Source organism: Perca flavescens, chromosome 16 (assembly GCF_004354835.1).
Source record: "Perca flavescens isolate YP-PL-M2 chromosome 16, PFLA_1.0, whole genome shotgun sequence".
Classification (NCBI taxonomy): Eukaryota; Metazoa; Chordata; class Actinopteri; order Perciformes; family Percidae; genus Perca; species Perca flavescens.
In genome coordinates, this window is record NC_041346.1 from 26,651,676 (window position 1) to 26,672,293 (window position 20,618).

General features: G+C 39.4%; 1 protein-coding gene across 4 annotated transcripts; it reads right to left on the reverse strand.

Annotated features, from left to right (window-relative positions):
- Positions 1–890: 890 nt before the first annotated feature.
- On the reverse strand, positions 891–19,665 carry s100z (S100 calcium binding protein Z). Of its 4 annotated transcripts, none has more exons than XM_028601646.1 (4): positions 19,582–19,665; positions 18,067–18,139; positions 4,052–4,224; positions 891–1,125 (listed from the first exon to the last, which is right to left on the reverse strand). In XM_028601646.1, exons 3-4 carry the CDS (start codon positions 4,190–4,192, stop codon positions 970–972), a joined length of 297 nt encoding a protein of 98 aa, XP_028457447.1. In that variant the 5' UTR covers positions 4,193–4,224; positions 18,067–18,139; positions 19,582–19,665; the 3' UTR covers positions 891–969. The 4 variants fall into 4 exon arrangements, with proteins under 4 accessions (XP_028457447.1, XP_028457446.1, XP_028457448.1 ...); XM_028601645.1 differs by lacking the exon at positions 19,582–19,665 and adding an exon at positions 19,149–19,390; XM_028601647.1 differs by lacking the exons at positions 18,067–18,139; positions 19,582–19,665 and adding an exon at positions 4,324–4,531.
- Positions 19,666–20,618: the final 953 nt, after the last annotated feature.

Here is a 20,618-nt window from a genome sequence, read left to right on the forward strand (position 1 = left end):
AGCGTAGCTTGTTTCGCTGCTGCCAACTGCAGCAATCTAGCTTAATACTGGACCAATGTCAAAGATAGTTGTTCCTATCAGTCACTTAGACACAAAAACATAGGGAAATAGGGTTGAAAAAAAGTTATACAGTATTAGCTAGTTGTGTATATACTGTATGTTTCAGTTGTTCACCAAATGACTTGGTCTCGGTTTAGGTGGTCTTGACTACAACACTGCTGTGTACATTAAAATAGTCATGAACTTGTTTTGGGTGTTTTCGTCTTAGAACTTTGACTCTCTTTGTCGGTTCATGAAAGTTGCTAACTTGGTCGCCTTAAACCAGTTGTTAATTTTTCCGGTATATTGTCATTTTAGTCCGTTATGTTGCTAGCCAAAATTAGCACACCAAATAACATCACAGTTAAAGAGAATTACGGTTGCACATTGCTAACCAAGCTAGCTAGCTAGCTAGCATTAGCTGATAACTTGGCTCCAACTTCTTGTCCAAATATGGTTACCAAAAAACCAAGATGACGACGGCCGAAATGCCAAACTCGATTTAAAACAGAGGTCCACAAACCAATGGGTGACGTCACGGTGGCTATGTCCACTTACAGTCTATGTAAAGCTACAAAAACAATAAAAAAAGGTGACAATGACAACACCATGACCATTACTTTTGTATTTTCTAGTTACAAACATCACTCGAATATAAGAATGACTATAATTTGGATCAGAAAAAGCACGGTGTGAGATCAAAGTCGTTTAACAGCTCCGGGCTGAAAATTAGTAGGACAACTAAATTTAGTTTTTAAATCTGTGACAATAGGACAGAGTGTCTACATTCATAAATATTACATTCACGATCCTATTCAGCGGGGAATGCTAAAACAAAGGATTCAACTGATGTTACATTTACTGTATTGTTTTTTAATGTTACGACATTTTTAAACAATTGGAGATTTCCAGCTGGTTTTCACGAGACATCTACTTGGTTTTCTTCTTCTGCTCTTGGAAGAAGTCATTGCAGGCAACAGTCAGGGCGGCCACCAACACGACAAACTCATTGAAATCCACCTCGTTGTCTTTGTTCGTGTCCAGGTCGTTCATGATTTTCTCCACGAGCATCGGATCCTTCTGAGACTGAAAAAAATAAAAAGAGAATATTAGTGCAACAAATGGGACTTTTTCTAGCTTTTAGTCTCGTAATGATTCGTATGGCCTTGTAAGCCAACAGCATTGACACTTCAGATCCCTGTCAGAGCACTTAAAATACCTTTTTAAGTTGTAATGTAGGAAATATCAGTCCGTCCGTGCAGGATGAGTCACAACCACGAATGCTTGGTATTGACTCAAGGCAAAAAGCCGTCAGTGTCTAGTGGAGAGCAGAGTGATGTCGCTGCTGAATGAGCCATGAGCAGCAGCGGATCACACACACACGACATTTATTGCTTTTGCTCATTTCCCCCAGGATCCAGAAACAAGACGTAGCTTTCCTTTTACGCCCTCCAACCTCCGAGGCGCCGGTGATCTTTGCGTCGTGGCACTCATTAAAGTTAACATTTTTTAGTAATCTAGTCCACCGTGAGGGCTAACTTACTCGAGGGTTTTCTTTTATTCTTTTAATTAGAAAAATATCGCCTCAGCCGCACGTTTTAAATGTGGTTTTGATTTTTTATGGTTAAAAAGACTCAAAACTACATTTGAGAGAGTGAAAATGACATCAATATAAATGTATTGATGTGTATATCTTGTATTATGTAATTTGGTTTCTCTTTTGTCTTTTACTTTGTTGTTTCATATTAAACTATAATCATACTCTATGTTAAAGAGATACACTCTGGGTCCCTTGGGGGTTCTTGTCTTCCTTACAAATGTTTTTATAGGATGGATTGGTTACTGTGTACAAGTTATTTTGATGTGCTAAATAAAAGGAAAAAAAATCAAAATAAAGTTGGCAGTATGACTGGGACGTGAAAAGACAATAAATCCTGCATTACTTATCAGTAAAGAAATTCAGAACAAAAACTATAGGATTATATACTTTTCATTTACTTTTAAAATATCACCTTTATGCTTTCTCCTTTCCGGCAAAGCCCTGTTTCACAGTAACATGGCTGCATATATAATAAAAAAACACACACAGCACAAAAAAAAAAGCTAAATGAAAATAAAAATACTGTAAATAGGAAAAATGTCTGTTGTGACTGTGAAATACAGATATTACCATGTTTATTCCCGACAAAAATAAATTTGACAGTTTGATGACTTAGCTACATTGTTCTGTGAAAACCACGTATCTCCAAAACATCAACTGTTCATGTTTTTTAACTTAGCCTTGTTGACAACGTATTTTTCCTATAATGTAATAATGTTTTATGGTTTAATTTTTAAATATGGTTTATTTAGATTTCAAAGTAGAAGAATAAGTTTATCTGAAAAAGAAAAAAACTGAGATACATGGATTTGAGAGTCAGTGAGACTTCACAATGACTTGAAAAATCAAAGTGGGTCAACATTTAAATATTTATATATTCAAACCTAAATAAAATTGATTAAATAGAATAAAGTAGTAAAAATAAAATAAACTATCTAAATTCAAATTGCCAACCCTGAACTGAGAGACAACTTTAGCTAAACTGAAATAATCAAAAAGTATAGAAACAAATTAAAATGAAGCTTTCCTTTCCTCTGCTGTCTGGATTTTCAGTCCGAAAAAAAATCGTTTTAATACTACCCACTCGTTTCTAAACTAAACTATACATACACGCAGTAATCTATCATATCTTGGTTTTGGGAAGTGTCAATGTTTTCTGTCAGAGGAGACCAAGGGTGAATGTTACGCTGTGGCTGCGTCTATTCTCAGAGGTGCCAGCAGCCCGAGGGATGTGATGACATCATGTCTATTTTTGGAGGCGATATGGGCCACTGATGATGATGATTTGTGAGCACCTGAGGCTTCCCGTCCGCATGAGGGAGTACAAGAAGTCAGAAGAATAAAAAATATATATATATATATATATATATATATCTGAAGGCATCAGACGTTTGACTCTCAGGCCTCGGCCCTTTTGTTAACATGGTGGTCTCAATCATTTGGAATCGCAGGCTCATACGCGCCGCTATCACGCGAACTCAGGGGGGCTGGGGTCTTATCTGGAATGACCTCATCTATCTCCCTCTCCACATCCTTTATTTCACACAGTGCTGGGATGTGAGGGCCACCAGCAGGATAGCAATCAATGAGAAAACAATTTCCTCAGACAAGGTCGGAATGCTCTGATTTTAAACCATCTGAACACAAAGCGCCACGCAAAGATCTGGAATAAGTAAATGACCATCATTACTATTGGTCATTATAGATCCATTGAGGAAATAAGGGAGATGTAAAAGGTCACACTTTGGTGCACCAACATGTTCCTAATCAGGGGCGGTTCTAGGGTCAGAGGAGATCTGTCAATGAGTCTGCATTCACACTTCTATCCACAAATATTAATAATAAAAATGTTTAATATGATCAGCTCTTGCCTATTTTAACATATACGACACTGATTAAAACAAAGCTATATTTTAAGCAATGTATCAGAAATGTATGTTGCTTGAGAAAAACCATAAAAAAACCAAAGCATTCATTAAAAAACAATTAGCCAAATTTGATGGCAAAGATAACAAAATGCTTCATCCAGTTTTAGAAAAATATTCCAGCTACTTGAAATAACAGCTAATAAATGAGCGGTTATTATTTACAGCATAAGTCTAAGCGGACAAAGCAGTCTGCAATGTGTTTCATTGTGGTGTCAGGACATAAAGGCCTAAAGTCCTGAAACTCTCCCTGCAGATGCTTCAGTGGTCTGTCCGTCTGAACTTCGCCTCGACTTTTCTGTTTAAAACACATTGGTACCTACTGAGCTTATGAGCAAATGTTACCTTTTTGGAAGACTTGTCTCTATTCAATGCAACAAAAAGCTTAGCAAACAATCTGAAAATTCTACTTCATGATGTGACAACTTCTACTTAAATACACAATAAATGAATAACATGATCATGCATGCAGACATGTCTACTTTACCGTGAGGAAGTCATTGAGCTCTGTGTTGAGGAGTTCCTTTAACTCGCCCTTGTTGAGCTTGTATTTGTCTCCATCCTGTCCAGAGTAGTTGTAGAAAACCGTTATCAGTGCATCCATTGCACCCTCGAGCTGGCTCCGCATTCTGCTGGAAGGATGAGAACTCTTGCGGCTTCCTGACAATGAAAACGCTTCACAATTTTATCATGCAATATAATGAATCTTATTTCCATAAGTGTAAAAAAATAGATATCTTGCGGGAGAGGTGTTCTTACCTGGTTAGAGTCCCGTATAACTGAGAGGAGAGACGCTGTGGCACAGCTTGTTTATGAGGAAATGAGGAGAAGCTAAGTGAGCCTATACTCTTTGTGCCGATAATTAATTCCACAGGTGAGACTCCCATGGTAACCATCTTTTTTTTCCAGGTTTTAATCAAAGTGGAAAACAAAACATGCCTCAGCATAACCCTGGAGCCCCCGTGGGGATTCATCAGACTCTGGGCCATGCATGGGTCTTTTAACACATGTGTCTGCAACACTTACATCCCTGAAGTGACTCCAGCCCTCTGAAGCACTTCAGAGGATGGGTTAAGACCTGTTAAGGAAATGTACTTGTAGTCATCTTAACCCTCTAATGCAACGTGTTAAAAACCTTTTAAGGCACAACATGGGTCAAGTTCTGAGGAACAGTTAACCAAAGTCCTCATAAATCCACCGGAGTTTAAAATTCCAACACAGGAAGCCCAAGGCAACGGATATCCAGCCTAAATGAGTGAAATCCGGCGGATATCCGGCGGAAATCTGCCAGCAACGGAGCAATCCCGAAAGTGGAACGTCAAGGATATAGACTACACTACAGATAGAGGGATACAGGACTTTAAAGTGCCCATATTATGAAAAAGAAAATCACTTTTACTGGGATTTGAGGTGTTATTTTGTGTCTCTGGTGCTTCCACACGCATACAAACTTTGAAAAAAATCCATCCATGCTGTTTTGAGTGAGATACGGTTTCTGAATGTGTCCTGCCTTCAGTCTCCGGGTGAGCTGGTCAAAATCGGCATGGCTTTCTACGTCACAAGCCGAAACGAGCTGGCTAACTGCAACCGTTAGCATGCTAGCTTTAACATGCTAGCATGCTACCTCGTTCTATTCATGAATATCAGTCACATGACCTTTTACGTCATCACACTCTTTTTCCAACTGACTGTCGCCATCTTGAGTACCGGCCGGGCGGGGCCGTGGGCGGAGCGAGTACCAACCGTAACAACTGACAAGCTTGCTACAATTTACAGCTTCGTACGGATACAGTGTAGCTAAATGGCTACGAAAGGCAACATTTCGCACCTCGACTGCCATGAAAAGAAATGTTACTTTCAAAAAATATCCTCGTTAGGATGTGATCCCTACTCGATACCTGATACGTTCTTCCAGCCTCTGTCTACCAATCCTGGCATTCAATGACATATATATTTACCTTATACATAATCCGTCGCCATACACTGGTGAAAGCCTCAAAGCGTACAAGAGTACCGAGGCATATCGGTACTTTTTGCAGGCTGGGTCCTTGACTCGAAGATATGGCACCTTCACAACAAGAAGATGTTTCTCGTGAAAGGAAAGGTCAGTGTTCTTTTAACCCAACTTTGTAAACAGCTGTTAGCAGCCAGCATAACAACTCAAGGCTATCTAGACTAACTTCTAGCTGTTCTCTAGTGTATGTCAGCACAAGGGGTAGCTAAATCATCTGGTCATGGTTTCAAAACAAACTACAAGAACGAATGAAAAGCGTTGTGTTTTCATGTTTTGGGGAGGAAATAACAGGCATGGTCTTTTTTAAGAGCTCTCTCATAATTCAATTCAGGGTTGCTTTAACAAGTGTTTTTACTGTAACAATTAGACAGCATTAAGGGAAACAGTAACATGTAACATGAAATACACATACTCACTCTCTCTCTCTTTCTCTCTCTCCACTCCCTTAGTACACTATAAAAAAAACTGTTGTGTGTGTAACATGGCACTGTGTTGTAAATGCATTGATTGACAACTGAGTTGATTTTACTAGACTAATTGGTCTGCTGTCTTCCCTTAAGGTGAACCACTCTCAGGCCGTCAACATGACCCCCACACAACCATGGATCGTGGTCCATGATAATGGGACAATTTTAATGGCCCACTGCACCTGCAAAGCGGGATTGGGTGAAGCATGCTCGCATGCAGCTGCTCTCATGTATGCTGTCTTAGCAGCGGTAAATCTTAAAGATGGACTGTCCAGTACAGAGATGTCCTGTGCCTGGGTTCTTCCGAGTAAAACTGGGAAGGTACAGTACGAGGAAATCTGCAACATGTCATTCATGAAGAAGAAGACTGTAACATACTCCCCACAACCCAGCATTCATGTCCCTACAGAAGAGGATAATATGGACTTCTACCAAAAGCTGTATGAATGTGATGTTCAGGAAGAAAGTACTAAGGGGACTGCTATCTTGTCTGTGATCGAGGGCCACTTTCACAGATACAAACCAAAGACCCTTCAACTGAATTTGCCAGAACCACTTTCTAAATTATATTCAAAGGCAAAGTTGCATGCTGATTTGTCGTCCTTAACGCATCTTTGACAATCTTCAGATAACAGAGCAACAGGTATGTACTGACAAATTGCAAGTCTTTAGTTTTATGTTTACATTAATAGCTTTATTTTGTTGAAATAGAATTACATTTTTCAACTTTCAGTCCTAATCAGTAGAAGAGGCAACCAGAGCACAGTCTGCCAGTGAGGTTTGGTTTGAGCAAAGAGCAGGCAGAGTAACAGCATCAGTCTTCCACAAAGCAGGCAGGTCAGGCAGTGCTGCATCCTTGATTAAGAGGATTTGCTATCCCCGGTCCTGTCAGGTGTCTACAGGGGCAATGAGGTAACGATAGAAATGTACAAAGAGAGACTACATATCAAAGTATGCTGCCCAGGGCTGGTTTTCATTCTATTTGTCATAGCCATATTTCAGAGGAACAATGATGTCCTTACAATCCCACTTAAAGGACTTAATGATACAAGCTGAGAATATGATCCCAATCCTAAATATACAACGTTTCCATGTTTCTCAAAAGAGACTGCCATTACATGTACATAATGGTGTGTGCACTCCATAGAGAATAATGAACACTTTATTCTTGATTTGCAGTGCATACTATATTGCTAATGTATTAAAGTATAAATTATTCTTTATTTTTCTAGATGGGGACATGTGAGTGAGCTAACAGCAAGGACACAGTACATCACAGCATTGCAAGATCATCACATTGATTTTCAAGTGCAGACAACAGGCCTAATCATCAACAAATCACTGCCATGGATCGGTGCATCGCCGGATGGAACTATTACCTGTGCTTGCCACGGTAGAGGTGTGCTTGAGATAAAATGCCCTGTTACTCTTAAAGATCAGTCTATTGTCAACAGCTGCAATGCTGACACAAACTTTTGTCTAATGGCAAAGGACAATGTGATAGCGCTAAAGCCGAATCACAAATATATGGCACAAGTCCAAGTACAAATGCGCATTGCTGAGGTCCAGTATGGTGACTTTGTAGTGTGGAAATATTTATTCAGCGCATTCAGTTTGATGAAGTGTTCTTCAATAAGACATACAGTGGAGTAGAAAAATTTATTAAAACTAGGATTTTGCCAGAACTTCTTGGGAAATATTACACAGTACCACGTCCAGTGGTTTCCCCAACCTCAGAGCAACAGCCCCAGTCAGGGTGCTATTGTGGTGAACCAGCTGCAGAGCCAGAGAATGCAGTAATCTGTGCATCTAAACAGTGCAAAAGAGGGCTCTTCCACAGGTCTGGCTTGCGTTTGACTAGAGTTCCAAAAGTGTGGAAATGTTATGAATGCAGGAAAATCCAGAATAAATGAAACACTGTATTAGTTAAGATTCCCTGTTGTGTTGGCTATACACACACACACACACACACACACACACACACACACACACACACACACACACACACACACACACACACACACACACACACACAAGTACGGTAGACTGTTACTCCTAGAGCAGGGGCCTTCAACATTTTTTAAGCCAAGGACCCCTTAACTGAAAGAGACGGAGCAGGGACCCTCTACTACATATATTTTATAAAATTGAGTTGCATATTAAACTGGGCCTACAGTAAGGTGTAGAGCAGCATAAAGCCTTTATACCTACCTTTTTAGTACATAGAATACTAAACTTAAAATAGCCTATTAATTCTTGGTATGATTTTATAATTCATGTTTTAATGTTAAACATACATATGGCACAGTGAATCCTTAGGATGAACTGTATCTGTGGATCTTAGTGGCTACCTTACTTATGGGCCAGTAAGCCTATCATCAGTGGGTTTTTTCACACTTTCAAAAAATTAACAATAATTTTGACCCCGTTGAAGATCTCTGATCTAGAGAATAAGACTTTATGCTTCAGATTGTATTAGTTCATTCCCTGTAGTCTTGACGGCACACACGCACGCACATACCTACATGGTATACTGTTACATTGTAGACTGTATCAAGTTTTCTGTGCATGATTCTCTTTATTTGTTATTTTGCTTTCTTTGATTTGTATATAGTTATTTTGGTGGGGAGGTTGCCTTTCAGCTGGTTTTGGAGTATGCAAACTAGATTTGAGTGCCCTGTCCAGTTGTCTGGCAAATTGTAAATACTATTTATACTATTACTATATATACCATTTATAAATATATATACAGTGGGGGAAATAAGTATTTGACCCCTTGCTGATTTTGCAGGTTTGCCCACTTACAAAGAATGCAAAAATCTACAATTTTAATCATATGTACATTCTAACAGGGAAAGACAGAATCCCAAAGAAAATTCCAGAAAATCACATCATATGAATTTATTAAAATTGATAACCATCTGATGAGGAAAAACAAGTATTTGACCCCCTGGACAAACAGCATGTTAATATTTTGTAGAAAAGCCATTATTGGCCAGCACAGATGTCAAACGGTTTTTATAGTTGGTGACAAGGTTTGTGCACATTTCGGCAGGGATGTTGGCCCACTCCTCCCTGCAGACAGCCTCCAAATCATTCAGGTTCCGGTTGTGTCGCCTGGCAACTCGAATTTTAAGCTCCCTCCAAAGATTTTCAATCGGAATCAGGTCTGGAGACTGGCTAGGCCACTCCAGAACCTTGATGTGCTTCTTCTTCAGCCACTCTTTTGTTGCTTTGGCGGTGTGCTTAGGGTCGTTGTCGTGCTGAAACACCCATCCTCGACCCATCTTCAGCTCTCTCACTGAGGGACGGAGATGTCGGTCCAGAATTCCACGATACATGGCCCCGTCCATCCTCCCCTCAATACGATGGAGTTGTCCCGTCCCCTTGGCTGAAAAGCACCCCCAAAGCATGATGTTGCCACCACCATGCTTGACGGTGGGGATGGTGTTCTTTGGGTTGTACTCTGTGTTCTTTGCCCTCCAAACACGACGAGTTGAGTTGAGGCCAAAAAGTTCTATTTTGGTCTCGTCTGACCACATCACCTTCTTCCAGGCCTCTTCTGAGTCGTCCAGGTGGTGAATGGCGAACTTCATGCGGGCCTGTACATGTTTCTTCTTGAGCAGGGGGACCTTGCGTGCGCTGCAGGATTTCAATCCATGACGGCGTAGTGTGTTACCAACCGTTTCTTTTGTAACTGTGGTCCCAGCTGCCTTCAGTTGATTCATCAGTTCCCCCCTTGTGGTTTTGGGATGATTCCTCACCGTTGGCATGATCAGGGACACCCCACGAGGCAAGATCTTGTGTGGAGGCCCAGACCGAGGGAGGTTGGCGGTGGTGTGGTGCTTCTTCCATTTCCTGATAACTGCACCGACAGTTGATCTTTTCTCTCCAAGTTGCTTTCCGATTCTCTTGTAGCCCATCCCAGCCTTGTGCAGATCAACAATCTTGTCCCTGATGTCCGTAGAAAGCTCTTTGGTCTTGCCCATGGTGGTGATGTTGGATGCTGGTTGTTTGGGTGTTGACAGGTGTCTTTTATATAGGTAACGAGGTGAGGCAGGTGTATTTGATGTAGATAATTGGTTCGGATTGGGGCTGTGTCTTAAAGAAAGACTAACTGGCTTGTAGGAGCCAGAATACTTGCTGTTTGTCCAGGGGGTCAAATACTTGTTTTCCTCATCAGATGGTTATCAATTTTAATAAATTCATATGATGTGATTTTCTGGAATTTTCTTTGGGATTCTGTCTTTCACTGTTAGAATGTACATATGATTAAAATTGTAGATTTTTGCATTCTTTGTAAGTGGGCAAACCTGCAAAATCAGCAAGGGGTCAAATACTTATTTCCCCCACTGTATATAAATGGTATATATCAATATATACCATTTATATCTTGAAAATATATCCATTTATCCAATTCCATATCCTGCTAAATTAATTAATAAGCAATGAGTTTTACTGGTCTTGTTCTTCTGTTTTGAAGAAGTTTGACATTGAAATAAATAAAATATTTGTACTGTATCAGCCATTAACAGTTTCCTGTGTGTCTTATTAATGTCGCATAAAAGACATAATAGACTAATGAATGACATGAAATGAATGTATTGACACAAATTTATTCACTCCTTTGGAACAACAGGGGGGCAAAGATTACAGAGGGCACAGCACACTTTCACCATCTTGTCCAGAGGTGTGAGTCCATCTGGGGTTGAGTAGCACAGAGTTATTGGTATAGTTCCTTGCAAAATGGTGTATTTATTCCGTACGAGGCCTATAACTCTCTCCACATGGATGCGCACTGCTGCCAGTCCCCGCGATGACTCAACTTCAGCTGGGTGAAGCTGCTGTTTTCCTTTAGTAAATGCCGGTATCTTGAGTCGAACATTAACAAGAACCAAAGACTCTGCCACCTTAAACCCCCTGTCTGCGAGAACAACATCTCCAGGGGACAATAAGTCAAGAAATCCACTGTGCTCAGTCACATGCTTGTCACTTGTCCTCCCGCCCCAACCTTTCGAAACAAAGCTGATAACCCCTGGTGGAGTTATGGAGATGAGGTATTTAACTGTGTTATGATGCTTATACTGAGAATACGTTTGTCTTTCGCTAAAAATTTCAAAGCAATCAATAATACTGGTACAATTTTCAAAGCCGTTTCTATAACACATTGGGAGACTACAAAGGATCTGATCTTTGCTTGGCCACTTTATGACATTACACAGCCTAATATTCATTACATTCAGGCCGACCAGCAGTTGACGTTGATACATGAAATACATGAGCTAAAAAGAAAAGTGGCAAGTTCATTCTCAGGCGCATTAATTTCAAAAGAAACTGCTGAAAAGGGGACAAACTGGATTTCAACTTTAGGAATGATGAGATAAAAGAGAAAACAACAATTAGTTTTACATATGAAGGAAGGCCAGTTCATTTATGTACTTTATCATCTTTGTCCTTCAAACTTTCTTGGTCGAAAGACAATGACTTTACTTGACCCTTGAGCTTCCAAATTTCTGTCTGTAATCTTACGCACTCCTCATTTAATTGTTTCATTGCGGCTTCACAAGAGGCATTTCCACAGGAACCTAGAGATAATCCTACATCACTGCTAGTCTCCATTCCAGGCTCCTCTCTGTCAATCTCCTGTCCCTCTTCTCCATCCAACTCATGTCCGTCTTCTCCACCCAACCCCTCTTCATCTCCCCCGTCAATTTCCTGTCCATCTTCTTCATCTAACTCATGTCTGTCTTCTCTGTCAAACTCTTGCCTGTCATCTTTGTCCATCTCCACTCCCTCTTCTTCTTTTCCAGTCTCTTGTCTGTCCAAACTAACTGCTCTTTTTCTCTTCAGTTCTTGTGTTTGTTTGAATCTTGTCATTTGATTAATCCTCTTCCTCTTGTTGGGGGAGCTGAGGTACGGAAATATTGTTGGGACAAAGTCAGGGTTCAGAGGGTTCTGGGTCTTCACACCTAGTGAGACAAATAATTCACAGTATAATTTAGATTATGAATAACTATCTCTAAACGTCAACAACGTGGAAGAAAGCAACAATGTCAGTGAAATAAACAATAGTATGTGAAGTTAATAAGGACTGAAGAACTCATATGTGCTATGCTTTGCAAAACGGTGACTCCAACAAATGCTAGACAGACTACAATCTTAAACTGGTTCTAAGCTTGAACAATTATCCTCAGTTTATGACTGATGTGATGTCTCTACCAGATATTGTAACAAGTTTGTATTAAAGGATAAACTGACCTTTGACGCTAAACTCATGCTGTTAGACAGTATATGAAACAATTCACCCTGACTGCTTAATACTGTTTGGAAAGATTCGTATGTTATTATCTTTAGGTTGGCGGTTGGCGATTAGCGACCGTTAGCCGTTAGCCGTTAACAATATATTGACATCCACTTACCACAGACAAAATGAGCACTGCACAGACGAGTGTTTGAAGTTGGTGTCCAGTCTGTCCTCTTGATGGCTGCAAGCCACTGATGGTGTCTATTTTCGTCCTGAGATAGTCTGTAAAAGGATATTTTGGGGTCTCCTTTTTTGTTGTTGCACCCTACCGCACAACATACTGAAGGCATAGCTAGTTCCTTTTATTTTTATTCTTCTTCTTCTCCTTCTTCTTTTTTCTTTTCTGCGTTTAATGGCGGGTCGCAAACAACTTGTTTAGGTGCAAAGCGCCACCTACTGTACCGGAGTGTGTAATATCAAGGCTTAGCTAAGTACTTCACAAGTTCCTTCGGTCCAGCTGCGGCTTGCCTTCTCAGTTCCTTTTCGATCTCGCCGAATCAGGTACTCAATATTGCGGCCGACAAGTTTGAGATGTCCGTGACGTCAGTTTTGACATCATCTGATATTCATGAATATCAGGAAAGCACTGCTACAACACACACAAGTTCACCATAATCTACAAAAGAACTACTTACATGTGCGCCCTCATTTAGAAGTCTACCGGCTAATCCTGCCTTGTAACTGACCGAAGTTGGAGAAACAGCCTTTCTTTTGCTGTCTATGGAGCTAGCTAGCTGACATGATCTACATCTGAGCTACTGAGCATGTGCAATCAAAGATAGTACAGAAGAAGAAGAAAAGAGGTCTCACTCTGTAGCTAAAACAGAGACCAGATGAAAAGAGGATCTGCAGCAGTGAGAGAGAGCTGTAAGGTACAACAAAAAAATGGTGTTTTTCGAAAATTAAACCATGTAAACCTATTCTGGTACAACCTTAAAATACAATTATGAACCTGAAATGAGCATAATATGGGCGCTTTAAAGTGTTGAAATGTACACAACTTGCATTTCAGCTTCAGTGGGGAAGTCCGAAGACAAATGATAGGAATAAAAAGAACATCCCGTGCCAAAACCTGTCTACTAGAAATAACACATGTACCACTAATTTGTTTTGCTAAAAGAAACGGTATTGCTGCTTGGATTAACCCTTGTGTTTTCCTCCCGTCGACCATGCACTTGTTGTCCTACCCGGTCTGTTTTGCCAGTTTATAAAGCATGAAGTATAAATGATCACCCAATTCTGTGTTACATCTTCTTTCCAACCTAGCACTAGTTTTACACTTACTTTTTTAATATATGGTCAAAAAAATGCATTTATATAAAATTATACCTAATTTATGAGTTAAAAAGAGCTGAAATTATGATTTATTTTGACTAACAGTTGCGATCAACAGGAACATATGTTGATGGGTTATCACAGACAGGTAGAAGTCAAAGTTTAGTCAGGATACTGTTTTGAAACTATTTCAATTTTTTTAATGGCAGCCAATAATCACATTTGTTGTCCTCCTGGGTCAAAATGTACCCAGTCTGTTTTGCCTATTAATAAAGCATAAAGTATAAATTATCACCCAATTCTATTTTACACCTTCTTGACAACTTCATTCTAACTCATTACCACTAGTTTTACACTTATTTTTGGAATGTATGGTGAATAAACTTAATTTGCATGAAATAATACCTAATTTCTGGAGTAAAATAAGCATAAATTATCAATTATTGTCATTATAGTTAAGATCAGATGAATCTATGTTTATGGATAATCACTGACTGGTATATGTTAGTGATTTGTCAGGATACTGGTTTGAAAACATTTTATTACTTTTAATGGCAGCCAATAATCACACCTGGTGTCTTCCCAGGTCAAAAGTGACCTGGACTGCTTAGCATAGACAATTATAATTAATCACTCAATTCTGTGCTACTATTTTTATCCAACTTCATTCCAACTCATGACAACTAGTTTTACACTTAATTTTTTTCATTCATGGTCAACAGACCTCATTTACATGAAATGATACCCAATTTCTGAGTAAAATGAGGATCATCAATCATTAGTTGTTTACAGTTTTTTACAATCACTTTGGCACTAATTTCAGAACCTTGACGTAATTTTTCAAAACTGTAGACGCAAAACTCACAACCAATGATCAAAATACAATTCTTTTCAAAAGATCACCTGTTCAATATGACACAACTTAACATCAAAGTACTACTATTTCAAAAGGCAATTCACACATTACATTTCAGATGATTGTCTATTAATTTCATTACAATGATCTAATTATCAATCGATACAACTACTCAAAATGATAAGTAACTGTTGCATTACTCTTAATGCATAGTTGTATGGAAACAGACAAACAATATTCCATGTTTACATCATGAAAGTTTCAAGATAACAAGATTCATTGTCACCAATTAGCGTGGAGCATGAACCAATTAGACTACATGATCTATGGATGTAATATTTCATCATCATTCTTTACTGTAATGTACTACTGTTTACTGTATCAGACACTGTTTCTATGGTTACATGTACCACCTTTGAGACTATTTACAGTATTGACAGTACTGCACTGTATGGATGGAGGCCTCTGGAATTGCTTGTCCAATTCTGCCAACTCTTTACGGATGATTGAGATATATACTTATAAACTTAATATATATATATATATATATTTTTTTTTTTTTTTTTTTTTCCCCAAGAAGTTTGGCTAATTGCAATGTAGATGAGAAACTGTGGCCAAATCCACAAGACAGATTTGATGAAGATGTAGAAGTACAGTAATCACTTCTTTTTTTTGCTTTTTACAGTACAAGCAAGTTGAGGAACACTGCATTTGATATTTTACAGTACTGTCTTTTCTTTTCTATTTTGTAGCAAATTATTTTGCTTTGATTCAAATCAACCTATGTTGTGATTGTACTGTATTGTTTTTCATCAATACATTTCAGGTTTTGCTCAATGATTCCACTGTGTCTGTAGTATTTTCTCTACTACTGCTGTGCTTTTACAGGGATGTATTTACATCTAGTACCATAATGAAACATGTATCCCCTATTTTGTACTACAATATTTAATGATTGTACGAACGATGACACAGTAAAACTATGGGTAGCTTGTGTGTGGGTGATCTAAGGTAACGTTTCAATGGGATTTCGCAATCAGTTTGAAGCAATGATTGTGCAAGTGCAAGATTTCTTTAAAGATATGAATGCACCATGCAATGTTTTGAACATTGGACAGCCTGTTTTACAAGTGATGACCATTTTGAGTTTTGCGTCTAGAATTTTGAAAAATGACGTCAAGGTTTTGAAATTAGTAGCAAAGTGATTGTAAAAAACTGTAATTATTAGCCAGGATATCCCCAGGTCAAGGTAAGCTGTAGTTTAAAGTGTCTGTATGTTTGTATTTGTGTGTGTGTGTGTGTGTGTGTGTGTGTGTGAGAATGCATGTGCGCGCACATATGTGTACATGTGCATGTTTTTCCATGTATGTGTGTGTTTGTGTGCATTTCCATGTGCTGGAAAAAGCACAATAACGTGATCCATTACATGAGGTAGTTTTCAGCTGCTTTTTGTATGAATATGTGTTTGGGGGGGGGTGGGTGTATGTGTGTGTGAGTGTGTGTGTGTGTGTGTGTTTCTGTATGTCTCTGCATGTGCATGCATGTGTGTGTGCGTGTGTGTGTTTATCAGCTGTAAAGCAAAATAGTGCCCCATTGCACCACCGGGTCAAAATTTTGACCCGGGAAGACCACAAATGCTATAAAATTAAATAAAACACCCCAAATTCTATGAAAGTAGTGGGTCATTTCATATTTGCGAAGAGCATCATTGGGAACCACCCATGTTATTTTTGGTTAATTTGGTTTGAAAGAAACCCATATTTCTGATAAAGAATCTTTGAAAACGGGTCAAATTTGATCCAAAGACAACACAAGGGTTAAGGTCAGTGGGAAGGTAAAATGAAGGTGATCTGGTGGAGGATGTCCGTGCAATGTCCTGGACTTTGATGCCAGAGAATATGTGTGTGGTTAGGTTTATGCATCAAAAGCACTTTGGTTAGGGAAAGAAAGAATTTCGGTTCATTTGGGAAACATGTTTCTCATGCATCAAGATTACGATCTTTCCAGAACCTTAACCAAATCCTGTGACTGCCTGAATATAACTATAAAAATGTAAAAACTGTACTGCAGGAGCCTAGCCTGACAAGCCAGACCCACATCAAGATGTTGGGTCTGGGAACTCACCATTGACAGAGCTCAATCCGAGGGGTGGGATAAACGGTTGTCTTTCAAATTCCCTCTACACGCAATAGGATAGCGCTACAACCAGGCAGAGCAACGAAGAAGGTAGCGGAGATAGTTGATAGATTCAACTTTAAACTTTTGCCGTATACAGTCGGCAAAACTCCGAACACATCTTCCTTTTTTAAGAAAAAAAACTCCAAGTCTTCCAGAAGACCGCTGTTCCCAGCAGCAGCAGCCATAAGCCCGCCCACCGACTCTATACAAGATGTGATTGGCCTGACCAGATTTTGGTTTTTCCAGCTCGCAAGTCAATGGAGAGTGCCTAGACCCCCCCTGGCTGCAAATTAAATTTGCTGCCGCTAGGGTGAGTCTAGATTTCTAGGCTAGCAGGAGCCTATATTTTAGGGAAAATAAATAATAAGCGTTGTAACTAAACATTTTGCAATTACATTCTTTAATAAAAAAAAAGAAAGTCTGTTTCTCCCAAAACATGTTTGTTGTTGCAAATTAGTATATAAAAAAGGTTATTTCTAGGGAGACAGGGTTGCCCAAGCAGGCCACTTATACATATTCCATTGACTTTCAGTTTCAAACGTCTTCCTCCCAAGAAGCCTCTGGTGTCACTTCATATCAGTGAAATGAATCAAACTTGTTGTGACTTGCTTTGCTTGCCAGCAGGTCACCATTGTCTTAGTCTCACCTTGTGACTGGATTTCGTCATGTTCTCATCGGGGGGGTTATTTTTAGCCACGGCAGCTTTCATCCTTTGTCATTTTGTGTCCGACGGCCGCTCTCACACATGAGAGTCCCTCCTCTGTCACTGTGTCATAACTGACAGTGGAGAATAACACTCCATTCAGCCCTCAGCCCCCCAAAGACAACACCTGAGGGATGTTAGTTGTCAGGTGCGCCTGCAACTTTTTCTTCCACTTGCAGCCACGGAGAAAATAACTTTCCATTTATTAAGGTGTTGACACAGTCTCCCCTCACAGCTGCTAATAGTAAGTGTTGTGCAGGGAGGTTATCCATTAAAACCCCTGACACCAAATCAAACACGGAGGTGGTTTCAAATCATTCCAGTACAGAATACACACACAGAGTTATTTTTAGATATCAGCACAGGAATTGATTTCAGTGCGTATCATATACAGGAGCAAAGCATTTTTTTTATTTTTTTATTTACCGGATAGAAAATAAACTGTAATATTAAAAGAATTGTCTCATCAAATGTTAAACAGTTAAGTTTAGACCATTTTAGTAGATTTTTATTCTCAGTCTCTGTTTCAAATAAAAGGCCATTGTTTATCTGTTATTTATCTCAGTTAAACATGTCTACCCCTCTTAAAAAATACAAGACCTCACTCCTGACATCTTAGATACATTGAAATATTTGGAGAAAAAACTGAGAATTTAAAGCCCTGTTGATGGTCTTTAAGGGATAAAAAAAAAAAAGCGTGCCTACCTTCATGACAGATGATGAATCATTTTATCTCCCCTCGTGCACCCTCAGGTCCTCTGCGGCATCTCGAAGGTCACTGCAAAGACAACAGGAGATGATGCTTCCATTGTGTTTGCACCTAAGCTTTGAAATGTCTAAGATAGAAACATATATTTGAAATGAGTGCAACATAGTCAGGGTCTGAATGTATGAATCATTAATGTACTCATGTGTTCCCTTTCAGCACTCCAGTCTTACACAATTTACATAGACTACTTGTGTTGATGCCACATGTGCAGTAGAGCATTATTTCATTCATCAATTTTCACATTTTTAGTTCTATGTCTCACCATTTATTTGTGGCTTTTGTGCCAATGCACTTTATAGTTACCATTTCTATTATAAATGTTTATATTTATCCTTAATTTTATATGTAATAGATATGCATAATGTAGGCTATACAATCCATATATATATATATATATATATATATTTTTTTTTTTTAGTGATTATCTAGGATTATAAAAATCTTTATTTATATAGCACCTTTTATACAGAGAGGGTAACCAAAATCAAAACCAAGCAATCATCTGAGCAACTAAAACAACAGAGGCAGCAGATGTCAAGAATGTTAAGAATAGAATATGTGAAAGACAAAAATAAATCAAAAGTAAAACAAAAGAACAATAAAACGTGAAACAAGGATACAACAAATTTAGATTGACAGTTAAAAACTGCTGTTGTTAATTGTCGTTTTAAAATACACATTAGTCACATAGCTTGCATCTATACTATGCATCTGTCCTTGGTCCTTGGACATCTGTTGCTTTGAGGCTTCCATTTACCTGCATGGGATCAAGACATTTATCTACACACTTTAAGCATGGATACTTTGTGGCTATTCAAATTCAAGCGACACAGCTCAATGTTTGGCAAATTTTGGTCATGTTTGTCGGTGCACGGCATGACTTTGGTGTTCCTCTGACTTTTCCTCTAGCGCTACATAAGGTTAACATTTGACATTTTGGTGAAATAGCTCGACAACTATTGTATGGATTGCCATGAAATTGGGTGCAGACATTCGTGTCACCCTCAGGATGAATTACCTTTGATGATCCTCTTGGTTCTTCATGAAGCTAATCAGTTTTAAAAGTTCTATTTTTTCAAAATGTAACTTTGGTATATACACACCTGCTCATCAGCCTCCGCTGCTCTTTGTGTTTGCTGCTAATTAGCTAATGTTAGCATGCTAACACGCTAAACTAAGATGGTGGGCATGGTAAACATTGCACCCACTGAACATCTGAGCATGTTAGCATGCTAATGTTAGTAGCATTTAGCTCAAGGTTTGCTGTAGCACCTAAGTACAGCCTGTCACAAAATGCTCCATGCATTTGACAAGGTGGGGGTGGGGGATGTGGAGCCCAGGAGAGAGAGAGAGAGAGAGAGAGAGAGAGAGAGAGAGAGAGAGAGAGAGAGAGAGAGAGAGAGAGAGAGAGAGAGAGAGAGAGAAAATGAGAAGTGGGAGGCATTTCTAACCTTGTTGGATCCAACAGGGGCCACCACATTAGGTTAACGACCCTGCCTCCTGCAGGGCAGGTGAGGCACTGCAGACACTTTTCCCATGTGTGAGATCAAACCTGCGGATGTCTCACACTGACTCTATACTCTTAGGTCTTCACCCACTCCTCTGCTGTGCACCATGAGGCTGACTGGAGGCTCTGTTGGAGCTGATGTAGACCTGCGCCTGTTGATGAGCCCTGACATGATGCTGCTCCTGTTCCTTTCATACCTTCAGTGGTGTTCGCACATGTTGCCACACAGCCTTAGAGAAAGAAATAAAACAGTCGAGGCAGAGCCACCATTTTCACAGTTCAATATCGCTGTCCACATCTCCATTTCTGTTGCATGTATAACAATTGAATTAGTCATTGTGCATTAATTAGTCTCGCATTGCCAGACCTTCCTCCACAGCGCTGCGAAGGAGGGTCTGGCTAGTCCACATGGAGAAAAATGTGCTCTGGTTTATTTACATTCCTTTAAACCAATTACAATCAAATGGAGCCACGGTACCTCTGCAAAATAGCCTCGGGAAGGAAGTTGTTTTGGTGGAACATGTCGACTTTCAAAAGTTGTTTTAGTCGTGCAACAGAAAACTCAGATTCAACAGCTGGCTGTGTGGATTTACCCTGCAGAGATCTGAGGAGCAGTTAACCATAGTCCTCATAAATCCACCGGAGTTTAGAACGCAAACACAAAGAGAGGGGAAGGTAACGGACATCTGGCCGAAATGAGGGACATCGGGGCGGAATTTCCTGAACATACCCGAAAATGAAACATCGTCGATATAGACTAAGCATTGGTGTACACATAAATAAATGTTATTATATGTATGAAGAGTTGATATAGTGGATGCAGTGGGTATAAATATTAAATATGTGGAAGTTCAAGTAAAGTGTAGTTCAAGGTGTCAGCAACAGCCGCTGGAGGACTTCCCACTGTCTGAACTTCAGTGACTGAATTGGACACAAAAAATTCTAACAAAAGATTTTTCAGTGGTTTACAGTAGTACAGAT